At 40.0% G+C, this 14,617-nt stretch overlaps 1 protein-coding gene and 1 long non-coding RNA gene across 5 annotated transcripts in view; one reads left to right on the top strand and one right to left on the bottom strand.

Moving 5' to 3' along the window:
* The first annotated feature begins 358 nt into the window (after window positions 1-358).
* On the top strand, window positions 359-9,681 carry LOC109963576 (uncharacterized). The gene is made up of 5 exons (XR_002275416.1): window positions 359-832; window positions 2,962-3,082; window positions 3,633-3,791; window positions 5,068-5,164; window positions 9,592-9,681. It is a non-coding gene; the product is annotated as an uncharacterized LOC109963576 (long non-coding RNA).
* The window catches only part of mpp2b (MAGUK p55 scaffold protein 2b), a 37,643-nt gene continuing 27,005 nt past the window's right edge, over window positions 3,980-14,617 (bottom strand). For all 4 annotated transcript variants that reach the window (XM_020606203.1, XM_020606205.1, XM_020606204.1 and 1 more), the window contains 7 exons: window positions 12,750-12,881; window positions 12,028-12,130; window positions 10,903-10,971; window positions 10,607-10,768; window positions 9,514-9,716; window positions 7,252-7,380; window positions 3,980-5,359 (listed from right to left, as the gene is read on the bottom strand). In XM_020606203.1, the coding sequence (XP_020461859.1) occupies window positions 5,183-5,359; window positions 7,252-7,380; window positions 9,514-9,716; window positions 10,607-10,768; window positions 10,903-10,971; window positions 12,028-12,130; window positions 12,750-12,881 (975 nt within the window). In that variant the 3' untranslated portion in view covers window positions 3,980-5,182. The remainder of the gene's footprint in view (window positions 5,360-7,251; window positions 7,381-9,513; window positions 9,717-10,606; window positions 10,769-10,902; window positions 10,972-12,027; window positions 12,131-12,749; window positions 12,882-14,617) is intronic.

Raw genomic sequence — 14,617 nt, 5'->3', positions numbered from 1 at the left:
AGCATATAATCAGAGTGTTTGAAAGCATTTTATTTGCGATATATAGAGGGACAGCGACACACTATTTGCATCGCATACAGTTGGTGAGGATTACACGATCCACCGAGAGGCACAGCAAAGTGCTGCCTCATCGCGCATCTCCTCCATGTATTTGAACGGGACATACGGAAATTCTGCTATTCTTAATGAAAAAAAATCCTTCAACATCGGATTCGAACGGCAAAAGGGCCTACAATACACACCAGCCGACAAATATTAACATTTATTATATTTTATGGTTACCTTTTTTTTTCTTTTCAAGATTGACACACCTGCCTCCCCTGACCGCACGTCACTGCCTGTTTCACGTGACGTCACACGACGGCCATTGTTCCTCTGACAGGTGTATCACCTCCGCTGGTCAGCGTTATCATGGGGTTCATACAGTCTAAAGCAGTTGTCACAGACATTAATGGATGGTGTTTAACGGTTTGAGGATATATTTTCACTGTGTTACCGACCAGGCTTCCCCTTGAAGATCTTACGGTTAACGTGAATTTGACATGCATAGCAGTGTTAACTATTTTGGGAAGCGGTCAGTGCAGTGACGTACGTGCTACTAAGGTTTCAGTAGTTCAATAAAAAGCGTCTAGATAAGCTTGCAGTGCAGTATGCTGAGCATAAGGAGACAAATATTATGTTCACTGAGACAAGGCAGAATAAAGTCCCTCTTAGAGCAAAGTTCTCCGTCTCCCTCTTCTCCTCACGGCCATCGAGCCCAGGGCTGCTAAGGCTAGCTAGCACAAAGACCAGAGGACTCCCAGCTTCAGATTGGAGCTGCAGATCTGCAAAGGTAACAAATATCATCTCCGTCCAGACTTGACAAAGGCTGTAATTTGAGTTTGAAGGTTGCTCAGGCTAAGGGATATTTTTCAACTTTCTAATTTATGCTAACTCTAGCTTTGCTGACGGGGATATATTATGTAAATAAGATGCTTGCATCCTTTTAGTAATGTTAACATTTTATATAACGGAGTCTAAAGAATGTTTCTGTGAATAATGTACCAGTTAAAGTGTTTGTAAACTCAGCATAAGGCTTAAAGATATTTTACGACAGCAATCAGTGAACTGATAACATCAGGTGGTGGTGTTCTGCCGGAGGACCTAGCTTGCTTAGTTTTTTTATGGAGATTGTTTTTTTTTTTTAGTTATGAAAATAAATAATAGAGTTCCCTTGTTCCCCCACCAAGGATCGCTTGGATTTTTAACATGGAAATGTGTTTTAAAAACAAAATAATGATTCCTACAGTAAAATATTATTATTGGTCAGGGACCACCTGCAATGCCTTCTCAGAGCACTAGGGGCTGCTGACCACTGGTTGCTCCATAACTATTGCCGAATTTGTCACCTATCTGTACATGACCTTACCTACAGTGGTGTGAAAAAGTGTTTGCCCCCTTACTGATTTCTTATCTTTTTGCATGTTTGTCACACTGTAATGTTTCAGATCGTCAAACAAATTTATATATTAGTCAAAGATAACACAAGTAAACACATCATGCAGTTTTTAAATGAAGGTTTTTATTATTAAGGGAAAGCAAAATCCAAAACTATATGGCCCTGTGTGAATAAGTGTTTGCCCCCCCTGTCAAAACATAACTTACCTCTGGTTTATCGCACCTCAGTTCAATTTCTCTAGCCACACCCATGCCCGATTACTGCCACACCTGTTCGCAATCAAGAAATCACTTAAATAGGACCTGCCTGACAAAGTGAAGTAGACCAAAAGATCCTCAAAAGCTAGACATCATGCCGAGATCCAAAGAAATTCAAAAACAAATGAGAAAGAGAATAATGGAGCTCTATCAGTCCGGAAAAGGTTATAAAGCCATTTCTAAAGCTTTGGGACGGCAGCGAACCACAGTGAGAGCCATTATCCACAAATGGCGAAAACATGGAACAGTGGAGAACCTTCCCAGGAGTGGCCGGCCGACCAAAATTACCCCAAGAGCACAGCGACAACTCATCCAAGAGGTCACAAAAGACCCCACAACAACATCCAAAGAACTGCAGGCCTCACTTGCCTCAGTTAAGGTGAGTGTTCATGACCCCACCATAAGAAAGAGACTGGGCAAAAATGGTTTGCATGGCAGAGTTCCAAGACGAAAACCACTGCTGAGCAAAAAGAACATAAAGGCTCGTCTCAGTTTTGCCAGAAAACATCTTGATGATCCCCAAGACTTTTGGGATAATACTCTGTGGACAGACGAGACAAAAGTTGAACTTTTTGGAAGGTGTGTGTCCCATTATGTGTGGCGTAAAAGTAACACCGCATTTCAGAAAAAGAACATCATACCAACAGTAAAATATGGTGGTGGTAATGGGATGGTCTGGGGCTGTTTTGCTGCTTCAGGCCCTGGAAGACTTGCTGTGATAAATGGAACCATGAATTCTGCTGTGTACCAAAATATCCTGAAGGAGAATGTCCGGCCATCCGTTTGTGACCTCAAGCTGAAGCGAACTTGGGTTCTGCAGCAGGACAATGATCCAAAGCACACCAGCAAGTCCACTTCTGAATGGCTGAAGAAAAACAAAATGAAGACTTTGGAGTGGCCAGAGAAATTGAACTCAGGTGCGATAAACCAGTGTTTTGACAGGGGGGCAAACACTTGTTCACACAGGGCTCTATAGTTTTGGATTTTGTTTTCCCTTAATAATAAAAACCTTCATTTAAAAACTGCATGATGTGTTTACTTGTGTTATCTTTGACTAATATATAAATTTGTTTGACGATCTGAAACATTACAGTGTGACAAACATGCAAAAAGATAAGAAATCAGTAAGGGGGCAAACACTTTTTCACACCACTGTATATGTAACATATTTTTAGAATGGTATAGTGATGCGGACTATTCTGCATTAATGTGCTGTTATAATTAGCTGCAAGACGTTATTTAATTTCCTCTCTCCTGGCTCTACAGGAAACGGCTAAACCAGCTTCCCAGCACAGGTTTGAAGCTCGGGGGCCTGGTGAATGCTTGCTGCTCATTGAGCACCACTGGCAGCCACCAAGAGAAGCAAACGTCTGCTTAACAAGAACGGGTCAGTACTAGCTTTCTGTGATCTTGCTCTACTGTGACTGTGTAGCTGACATACTCCACCACAGATATTTTATGTGCTCTCACCTCAGCTCTGATGGTTAATGCTTAGTGATTGCTTGATCTGTTTCACACTTAAGATCACAAGGTCATTGCCAGACAGTGCCACTTATTGTAAATTGGCAGCAAGTATGTCTTAAACTGGGGTGTGACCCTCTTCTGTAGTATGTGGCAAAATTGGGATCCAACCCTCTCCTGAAAAATGTGCCTTACTATAGTATTTTGTAAGATTGGGTTCTGACCACCTCCCGAATAAAGTGCCTTACTATATAGTATGTCATGAAAATGCCTCACAGTGCGACATTAAAAATGTGCCTTACTATATAGTATTTTGTAAAATTGGGGTCCGACCCTCTCCTGAAAAATGTGCCTTGCTGTAGTTTGTGGTAAAAATGTTGTCCGACACAGTGTTTCAAAGTAGCAATTATAAAATGCTAACAAGTCTGTTACTACAGCCTGAATATAATTTTACATCCAACTTCATTGTCATGCAGGTTGACCATAAGCTGAGAAGCGTTTGGCCAGCCTGCCTATGAGATGTATCTGATGTCGCTGCCTCTGGCACCTCTTCACCGGGTGACATCCACAGGACCTCTGCACCATCTTCACCCACCAGCATCTGTAACCACCTACAGACTCAGGAACTACACAAGGTAATCACTATTTAGTTTTCAACTGTTTAAAAAAAAACTAGGTTTAATTTAAAAAATAATTAGCTTTAATATAAATACTAGACAACAAATATTTAACATTTTCAGTTTGAATACATGTAAGAATGAACATCAAAACTATAGTGTTGTTGTGCAAATGCATCCACATAGTCTTCAAAGCACCAAGTGTTTCTGTTATATACTCTTTATTACAATACAGTACTTACAAGTTCAAGGGGAAATAAATATTAAATAAGTTGCCAGTATAGTGTTGTTTTTTTCTGTTTTCTAAGAAGGAACATGTACAGTAATAGGATGTGAAATGTTCCATGATGAAAAAATAGTTTCCTTGGCTTTTGAACCGTATTAAGGCAAAAGTAAGTATGAACGAGAAGCCACCGATAAGTATTTTTACAGTGTGCATGAAAAATAAAAGGAAATAATGTGACAACTTGCATTAACTGTCTAACTTGTAATGTTACGTAACTGGTTTTCCATTATACTGTAGGCTACGTCTTCAGGATTTTTTCTAATTTTATTTAAAATAAAGTTTGAGTTGTCAGTGCTACAAATACAACTCAGTGATCCGTTCCCTGGATCCTTTTACTGTAAAACAAATTGGAGGCTTTTCCAACACAGGACAGGAAGTATACAATGTCACCACTATTAAAAAGGAAACAACACAGAGTGAGACTGGAAGATTACATCAAGATATCTCAAGAGTTTTCCACCGTGCTCTCACCGTATACATACAATATATCAGTGTGAGAGCAGATGTATTGCATGTACTGTACTGGTTTTTGTTTAGAATTGTCTATTGCTGTTCATCTCAGATTAGTGGAGACAAACAAGATGGTGTTAGAACATACAATCATAGTGTATGATCAAATTGTAAAATAGAGATTTTAATACAAATAGAACATTTGGTATCTTTCCTTAACCCATTTGTCCTACTGATCCAATGTAAACATTACACTAAAGTATTTAAGATTTGGAAAGACTAAAAACTTGAATATCTTTCAAAGAAAACCTCCATCAGAGAACTGTTATCTGCAAAACATAGGCATTACTTTAAGTCAGTTTCCACATTTATCATAACATACACACACTCGTACTATTGCACTAAACCTCATAGCCAACTAAATCCTTTTTAATTAATAGAATTTTTCCAATTCTTGACAAAATGCAACTCAACAGAGGAACACTAAGTTTGTACAAAAATGTTCTACATGAGGCTGGTCATTTGTACTGAAACATGATGCTCTGCCCTTCCCTGCAGACCTCCACCACCAGTAACTGCATGGAGACAGCCCCTCTGGAGCTGCAAATGTTAAGCCATCCGTTGACCTTCAACCTGTGGCTCTGGCATCTTGCTAGTGAGTTCTTGGTGACTTTCAGAAGACCCAGCTAACAGGCACCCACTGCTGTTCTGCTAACAGTTTCTCCAGTGCCAAACGTAGACTTCGGAATGCTGCCTCCAGCCCGTCATTTACAATGCAGAGGTCAAAGTAATGTCCATAGGCTCTCTTAATGCGCTCACTTTCATCCACCGTCCTCTTTAGCTCAGAGTCCTGAAAGAGAGGCGCAAGGTAAAAACAAACACAGCGAGCAGGTAGTTACTAGGCAGAATAGTAAAACAATGAAATTGGTGCACAACTGAAATCAAATTAGTCTGCGTAATTTAAATTATAGTAAAGTAGCATTGTTGTTAGCATTCCTCCATAGAGCCAGTGCAATGTCATACTCTGAAAACCTAAAAAAACAAAGAAAAGTGGATAAGACACAAGGCATTAACAGGAGTAAGGGAAAACTGATCCCGACACTGTCTGTGTGCGGTAGGCATCTTGGTGTCTTTGCATGTGCTTTAGCTATCTACAGTAGCTTGCTAGCACATAGCATGAGGGAGGAAAAAAAGAGTGTTACAATATACTTCTAAATTAGATCGTGGGAAGTTTGGGTGCAGTTGATTACTGAAATGATTGTGGGACAAGCTGACTGTTAACTGTGTTAGCAAACTACTGCCGTTCTTCCTGCTAATGCCTCACTTTTGTCCTCTTAGAAGCTTTTTTTTTGGTCACATTTTAAAACTGTACCTCTGGGTTCTTTGCTTTGTTGGTAATGCATGCACCACACAGCAGCTTTTAGGCATTTTTCAGTTTTTTGTAAAAAGACAATTGTCAAATAGGTGCCTTCACTCAATACAAAGCCAAATGATCGAGGTGAATTGTTTTCCCGTGTGGGTACGGCCTAAATGTGCTCTCTCTATATGGAGTAAATCAAAAACAGATATTCCAGTTATAAATGCAATCATCTTTGCTATTAAGAATTTTAGGCTACAATATGAAATATTTTATTTGGCTTTTAAAGGAATAGTTAAAAAATGTGCATGTTGGACTCCGGCAGGGCTGCCCTTTGTCACCGGTTCTGTTCATTATTTTTATGGACAGAATTTCTAGGTGCAGCCAGGGGCCAGAGGGAGTCCAGTTTGGGGACCACAGGATCTCATCTCTGCTTTTTGCGGATGATGTTGTCCTACTAGCTTAATCAGTTCAAGACCTACAGCGGGCACTGAAGGGGTTTGCAGCCGAGTGTGAAGCGGTGAGGATGAGAATTAGCACCTCCAAATCCGAGGCCATGGTTCTCAATCGGAAAAAGGTGGATTTCCCTCTCCAGGTTGGGGGTGAGCTGCTCCCTCAGGTGGAGGAGTTTAAGTAAGAAAAATGAGTATCTTGGGGTCTTGTTCACGAGTGAGGGAAGGATGGAACGGGAGATTGACAGGCGGATCGGTGCAGCTTCTGTAGTAATGCGGTTGATTTACCGAGCTTACTGAGCTGTAAGGCGAAGCTCTCGATTTACTGGTCAATCTACATTCCGACTCTCACCTATGGTCATGAGCTTTGGGTCATGACCGAAAGGGCAAGATCCCGGATACAGGCGGCCGAAATGAGCTTCCTCCGCACGGTGGCCGGGCGCACCCTCAGAGATAGGCTGAGGAGCTTGGTCACCCGGGAGGAGCTCAGAGTAGAACCTCTGCTCCTCCACATCGAGAGGAGCCAGCTGAGGTGGCTCGGGCATCTGTTTCGGATGCCTCCTGGGCGCCTTTTTAGGGAGGTGTACCGGGCATGTCCCACTGAGGACAATGGATGGAGGGATGGAGTTAAAAAAAAATGTGGTAATTCACTTATTCCTGAGAGTAAGATGAAAAGACTGATACTATGGTAAATTGTCCTGGCCCAGATCTAGTCAAACGCGATATACAAATTAATTGACAAGCATTAGAGGTACGGCTGGGCATATTTTATCACTGAACAGCACCAGACAGTTTTCCCATTTCCAATCTCTGTGCTAGAACCAGCTGCTTGCTGTGGCTGTGCGTTTACCATACAGACATGAGAATTCTCAGCTAGAAAGTGAAGTATTTTCCCTAAAATGTTGAGCTAATCCTTTGAGAACACACACTCACCGTTAACTGCTTTGTGACCACTCCTGACTCAATAGCTGACCTATTCATAGCTTTGAGGACCTCAAAGTCTGGGGCTTCAATGAACACAACGTAGGGCAGGAACTCTGATGTGCGCAGGACCTTCAGAGCCTTTGGAGAAACCCAGACATACAGTGGGTACGAAAAGTATTCAGACCCCCTTAAATTTTTCACTCTGTTATATTGCAGCCATATGCTAAAATCATGTGATATTTCAGTTTTTCTTTTTTAATAAATCTGCAAAAATGTCCAAAATTCTGTGTTTTTCTGTCAATATGGGGTGCTGTGTGTACATTGAGGAAAAAAAATGAACTTAAATGATTTTAGCATATGGCTGCAATATAACAAAGAGTGGAACATTTAAGGGGGTCTCAATACTTTCTGTACCCACTGTATACACCGATCAGGCATAACATTATGACAACCTGAACATCTGTATGCACTTCTATGCAACACTTGCAACAAGTATCTGTATATTTTTGTCCTGCCCATTGACACACATGAGAGGGTCAGAACATTAAGAACACCTCTGAATATAATGTAGTCCTGTACAACACAACATTTAATTATGACATCAATAATGAACATATAATAGAATTTATACATTTATGGCCATTTCACCAAAAACTGAAACAGTTTGAGCTTCATAAACAAATGTTAAGGCAGAAGTGTTGCACTGAAGTGCATACAGATGTACAGGTGGTCATAATGTTGTGCCTGATCAGTGTAGAAACGTATTACAATCATTGCACAGCATGTATTGAATATAGCTGAAAATCACATTTATATATTTGAGAATGTGATTAATATGTAACTGCGGCATTTTTAACAATTTATCAAGTGAATGTATGTTAAAAAAAAAAAAGATTAGCAGAGAGTAATGCTGATGATTAGGTCTGTTTTGATACTGATGATGTGCTTAAGTCAGAAAATACTTAAGTAGCAAGAAGATGTACATAATTGGTTTCAATCTAGAATTTTATATTTAAGTACAGAAGTGCATTGCATTAAAAAAGGATCAGTACTTGCCTGAAAATAATCAGGTTTTAACTTTCTTTAGTGTCAAAGTAATTCTGTGATAGTTGTCAGTACATCCAATGGTGCATAGCAAAAGTGAACTGTTAATAACTAATTCAGTATATTTAATGTTCCAAAGCGTATACAAATATAAAGTCCAACTGGCCCTCAAAGTTGTTGGGTAACTCACTAAAAAGGCAGTACTGAGCAGGAGTTGGAAAGAATCAGAACCTGCTTGAGAAACATTGGGGTTTTAAGATTTCTTCAAAATTAATGCAATTCTGACAGTACACACAATAGCACAGAGCAACAATGAGCTGATAAGTCAGTTTGGCTAATTAGTGTTCCAAAATCTAGTGTTCCATATCTATGGCAACATTATACTTGCTCTTTCTTGTATAAGTATGATCTGTTCATATGACTGAACTTAACATTTAATGACATTTTCCAAAATACTATGCAAAAGTTTATTAACTAGATGGATATCCTAATAGCCTATAGGATCTAGACAGTTCAATCATTTAGCCTATAATGTCTCTGCCTTCTTAAATAGCAACAGTAAGAGCCTATTAAAAGATTCTGATCTTCACATCTTGTAATTATGACAAAGACTTAAACATTAATAGTCATTACTCATGTGAAGAGATAAACTTTGACAAGATACAGGAAGTCTGCTTTAGGCTACATGATGTTGCCATGGATATAGTGTGTTACAGTGTGGTTGCTGTTTTTAGCCGAGGCTATAGGCCTGTTTGTTTACATGTTGGAACGCCAAGTACACCAAATTAGCTAGTGGCAGTACATTTTGCTACCAAGGAAGCGCTGTCAGAATTATGTAAATAGCCAACTGAAGTAATCTTCAAAAGCCGATGTTTCTCAAGCAGGTTCTCCTGCTCAGTACATGTATATAGTGTAGGCAGCATCGTTGCAGTCTGTTTGTTGTCTATATTTGTTTATGGTTTGGAACAGTAAGTATGCTGGGTAAGCTATTAACAGTTCACTTTTGCCATGCACTATTGGATGTACTGACAACTATCACTGAATTACTTCAATACTTCAGACACGTTTGGCAGCATTCCTACCCCACCATTCTCTCATAATTACAAGAAAAATATCATAATTATGAGAGAGTGAGTCATAAATACAATGGTAAATATAATGCCCATCCATAAAACATTACAAATAATTGATTGATGGAAGGCAAGAGTATATACAGGTTTCCTCTACCTGTGGGTTGACATCCAGGATGCAGATCTTTCCTGTTTCTATCACTTCATGTATTGAACTGATCTTTGTCCCATACAGGTTTCCGTCGTACTCGCCATGCTCCAGGAAACGGCCATTTTTTATGTCACACTCCATTTCGCTGCGGGTCATGAAGGAGTACATCTGGCCATCCCTTTCATCCACCTTTGGTTTTCTGGACGTGACTGCAGGATAAAGATCAATACAAACATGGAGATGGATTGGTATTTTAAACTGATCTCACAATAGAGTTCTCTGAGGAAACTTTAAAAAATCTGTGTAATTCAAATGCTTGAATAGTGCAAACACTAACAGGAAGAAATATGGTATAATGCAAGAACAAGTGAAAAAATCCATTAGAGACAGAGACAGAAACCAAAACGGATGAACCAATGTTAAACCCCCTGTGTCGTCTTGTTTTCCATATCCTGTGCTTTCGATGTGTTCATCTGCTATTTTGTTGCAATAAAAAAAGAAACCAAGATGGCAAAGAGACTTAATTTAAGGAGAAAACAATACACAAATAACATTAACACAGTGTGGAACAAATGCAACTTGAATCTAGTGGTTGTTGGATCCCTTACATAAGTAAAAGTAGCAATACAACAGAGTAAAAATACTCTTAAGTCCTACATTGAAAATGTTACTTAAGCACAGAAGTATTAGCATCGAAATGAAGTACTCGTTATGCAGAATAGCACATTTAACATTAATGCATATCAGCGGATTATAATTACTGATGCATTATTTATTACATTTAATGTTGCAGCTGGTAAAGGGAGAGCTAATGTTAAGTACCTTATATGCTTTTAATTTGAAATACTTGCTGGGTAGCTTGTGAATGTCCCACCAGGGATCAGTGAAGTTTTACTACATGTTTGTATTCATCTGGTTATGAAAAGTAACTAAAGCTAAAATAAATGTAGCAAAGTCGATGTATGATGAAGTAGCAGAGAATTAAAATACTCAAGTACTTAGTTACTTTCCACTACTGCTCACATGGTACCAATAAAAAGCCAAGACATCCATATGTGCTGTATCGGTGTAGTGTGATGTGATGGATGATTACACTCACAGGGGATGGTAGTGCCGTACCGCTGGGGCTCTGACACCAGCACCTTGTTCTTCAGACTGCGACGGCCCACCCCTTGTGCACCAATCAGAACCAACGTCTTCCTCCTGAAGGGTGGGACCTTGGCAACCTCTTCATAGATGCGCAACTCATGGCGATCGAATTCTAAACAGAATTTTTGTGAATAATTGAGGTGAACAGGATCAAACACAAAAACTACAGCGTTTTTTTTTTTCTTGTCAAATTCAATTAGGCTCAAACAAAACAGATGTTATAGGATGCATTGAAAGTTTAAGCACCTGCGTTCTTGGTGGTCAAATACATCATCTTTTTTTTCTTCTTACCACCCATGCCAGCACACAGAGGACCTGAGACAAACAGCAAAACACATTAAAATGTCCGGCCTTGGTGCTCATCTCGGCCATCCACTTTAACCAAGTCCCTTGTTAAAATGATATACTATCAAGGTGAAAGCTCTGCTGGGTCATAAATCCAAAACAGAGCGTGATAGTAAAAGACCACCACTAGGTGGCACTATGCACCAATACTGGTCCACCTATGCTACCAGTCTACCATCAGAGCACCTGTGACTTGGCAAACATGCAGTATGTTAATATAGCTGATTATTTGGCTGCTTGGGGAAATGTCTCATGTATAAAAATGTACACACAAGCAATTATGAGTCCAGATTGTTATTTTTATGATGAAATTCAACTCCTCAGGCTGCAACGCTGTGGCAATTGACAACTGAGGCTGTGCACCTTAAAGCCTGAGTTTTAATTATGAAACTGTTCTCATGATTTATGAATCAGGTCCACAATTTTCAGACCTCACCATCCAAAAGTATTCTGTTGAAAGCTTTTATTCTATTCCCTCTGTTAGGATAATATGTGGAAAATGTGCTAGCAGACAGTTGTGTCCTTGCCAGGCTCCAAGGGCAGTACAGCCAAGCTGCCATCTCCTCCACAAGTGAAGGGCATGTGTGTCTGGCTGTGGCTTGCCACCTGCTTTTGTTGCTGTTGAGGATTCTGTATGGAGCAAATAAATAAAAAATAAAACTTCCTCATTTTACTCTGCATCTCATACAAAAAGAGATGATTATTGATCAGGTTTGCATTTAGGTGGGTCTTATCACCACACCTTAAGGTTTGTGAACGTCAGGCTCTTAATAATCAGCAGATCAGATCAGGCCAGCTGAGTCATGCCAGTGCTCATTACCAGTTCTCCAGAGATTATTGACAGTAACAGACTGGAGAGGTGGTGAGCGGAGATGAGCAGACGGCACCAGCTGAAATGCTTGTATGATATGGAGCGGAGCAGATGTTGTCTTTGTGGCTGGTGTGTTTGTGCAGTGAGGAGTCGGTGTAGAATCTACATAATGACAGGTGCTTCTCTGCTCTGCTGCGTGCTGGCGAGAGGTGTACCTGTGGTAGCGAGCTCCAGATCTCTCTTCACAAACGCCTTCCTCTTTTCCTCAAGCAGCTGGCTGGGAATTAGACCTGCGCTGCCTCCCTCTATGTGACAGGCCTGCGAGGGAAACAAACAACTTCACAAGTCGGTGAACAAAAACAGACATTTTCAATCTCTCTTTTTAACAATCCTGTTGAGTCTGTATCTAGGTAAAAACAGTAGCGGTCAGATCCCTCAAGTAAAATATCAAAGAAACGGTATAAAAATACTCAAAGTTCTGCATTCAAGATGTTAAAATACAAAAGTATTAGCATCAAAAGTTAGTGCTCATTATGTAGAATGGCACATTTAACAATGTATATCATATTATAATTACTGATGCATTATTGTCTACATCACATTTAATGTTGCAGCTGGTAAAGGGGGAGCTTATATGGGTTTAATTTGAATTACTGCTGGGTAGCTTGTGAACTTCCCACCAGGGTTCAGTCGTATAATCATAATGTATTTTTGTATTAATCTGGTTCCAAAAAGTAACTAGTAACAGAAGTTATAAAATAAAAGTAGTGGAGTAAAAATGATGATATTTGCCTCTAAAATGTAATGAAACTGAAGTATGACGTAACAGAAAATGCTTAAGTACATATACCTGAAAATTGTACTTAAGCACAGTACCTGAGTAAGTGTACTTATTTACATTCCACTACTGGTTAAAAAGGCTGAGGGCTGTACTGACCTGCCACCAGTTGAGGTCCTCCTGATTGAAGATCTGCAGAATGTCCCCACTGCTGAAGCTTAGCCCAGCCTCCTTACAGGGAATCAGGTTATCATGAGATGGGTCGTAGTCAAAGTGACACTTTACAAAGGCCTGGGTGGAGAAAGAGATTGAAAACACAGAACATGTCAGTAAAACATCCCAAGTTAAAGAAATACAAATGTCTTTTGTAATATGGTAGAATTATAAAACTTTTGCTGAACCATTACCACGACACAGCCTTGCCAACATAAAGCCTAGTACATGTCTCAGCTCACTTTCTCAATATCAAGACTACAGGATTCAGCTCATAAACCAAACCTTGCATCCCAACCCCCACTGACAGGACACGGAGTGTGAGAGGCAGACAGAGAGAGAAATAAAGAGAGAGAGAGCCAAAATCTGTAGCCATGGCAACCATCCCCTCTCCCCTTGCACTTGACGCCTTTTCTCCTACTGATCTGATGCATGAACATTAAAAAAAAGCGTGCCAGGCCTTGTACTGTGTGCATTTCATCCCCCTGTAAGGCACAATAGACTGACACACACACACTTATGACACGCACAGTCTCCATTGGCCAAAGGGAGCTGTCAGTTGAGTTTAGTCACAATGCAGCAGCCAAGCTCCAGGCATGAAACACAGACAGCTGGATTACATTCAACGAGGACATTTCTAATCACTGCAATTCCTCATACAATGAAACATCCACCTACGTAGCTCTTAACTGTGGGAGCACAGCCAAATCACTCTTTAATGTCTCTGATAGACAGCCTCTATTAAATGTTCAAGTAGGCGCTTTGATAGCTGGAACCAATATTACAATCAAAGGGGCTATTGGGGCTGTTACATATTTGCATACTCTGGTCTTCAGACAATATATTGTAGAAATGTCTCCTTACAGCAGGTATTCACCTTCTGAATTGTATGAAAAGAGCACTGACCCAGAACAGACTCCTTTCAATGAATAACTTACAGAAAATGTACGTGAAGGCTGCTGGCCCCAGTTTCTGCAAGTCTCACCAGAAAGGTAGGTGCAAAACGACAGCTGGTAATGTGTTTTACAACAACTACATTACTAATGTCAACTGCAGTCCTTTCAGCATCAGTTTTGCTGGTTTGTATGCTTTGATTTCATTTCAAGGATTATGCTGTTCTGCTCCAGGCCGAGGGAATTCTCTCATCTCTTGAGCTAATTTAAACGAATAACCAGACGACAGCAGTGCTAGTGCCTCTGTGACGCTTTACTTAAACAGTGCTTTGAGCCAAATATGGTAATGCCAGCCTGGCAACATGCACACAATGACAATGCTAACCTACCTACAGGTATAATGCTAACATGTTCAACTTTAACACTAGAAACAAAATTTGACTGATGGGAGTTTTATAGGCATTTACCAAAACATTAGACAAGTTAAAATTCTGTGCTGATGAGATAAGAAAGTCAAAGTCATTACAATTTGTCTTGCAGGGGACATATACAGGATGTCTTTACCCATTTTTATGGCTACCCATTCAATCGGTAAAGGCATTTTTACTATCTGGTATCTATCTGGTGCTGGAGGAAAAGTCAGGACATTATGAGTTTCAGTGGGAAACATCCTCAGGGCACCATGGATACCTTTACCAAATTATATGATAATCTCTGGTACAGTTACTCTTTCAACCCTTTCTTGTACATTATGTTCTAGTATATTTGATGCAGTGTAAGGAATTAATTTTGCATGGATTCTTTCAGTGCTACTGTTTCTTTTCTCTATGGCTGAGACCAATCTTTTCTAGGTGTTTTTCAGCTGTGGGGAAAAATGTGAGTACTTTCCTACAATTATGTTACAAAGTACAAAAGATGTGG

Source organism: Monopterus albus, unplaced genomic scaffold (genome assembly GCF_001952655.1).
Source record: "Monopterus albus unplaced genomic scaffold, M_albus_1.0 scaffold76.1, whole genome shotgun sequence".
Classification (NCBI taxonomy): Eukaryota; Metazoa; Chordata; class Actinopteri; order Synbranchiformes; family Synbranchidae; genus Monopterus; species Monopterus albus.
The sequence above is the reverse complement of the archived record's forward strand: the minus strand, read 5'-3'. Positions and strand labels throughout refer to the sequence as shown.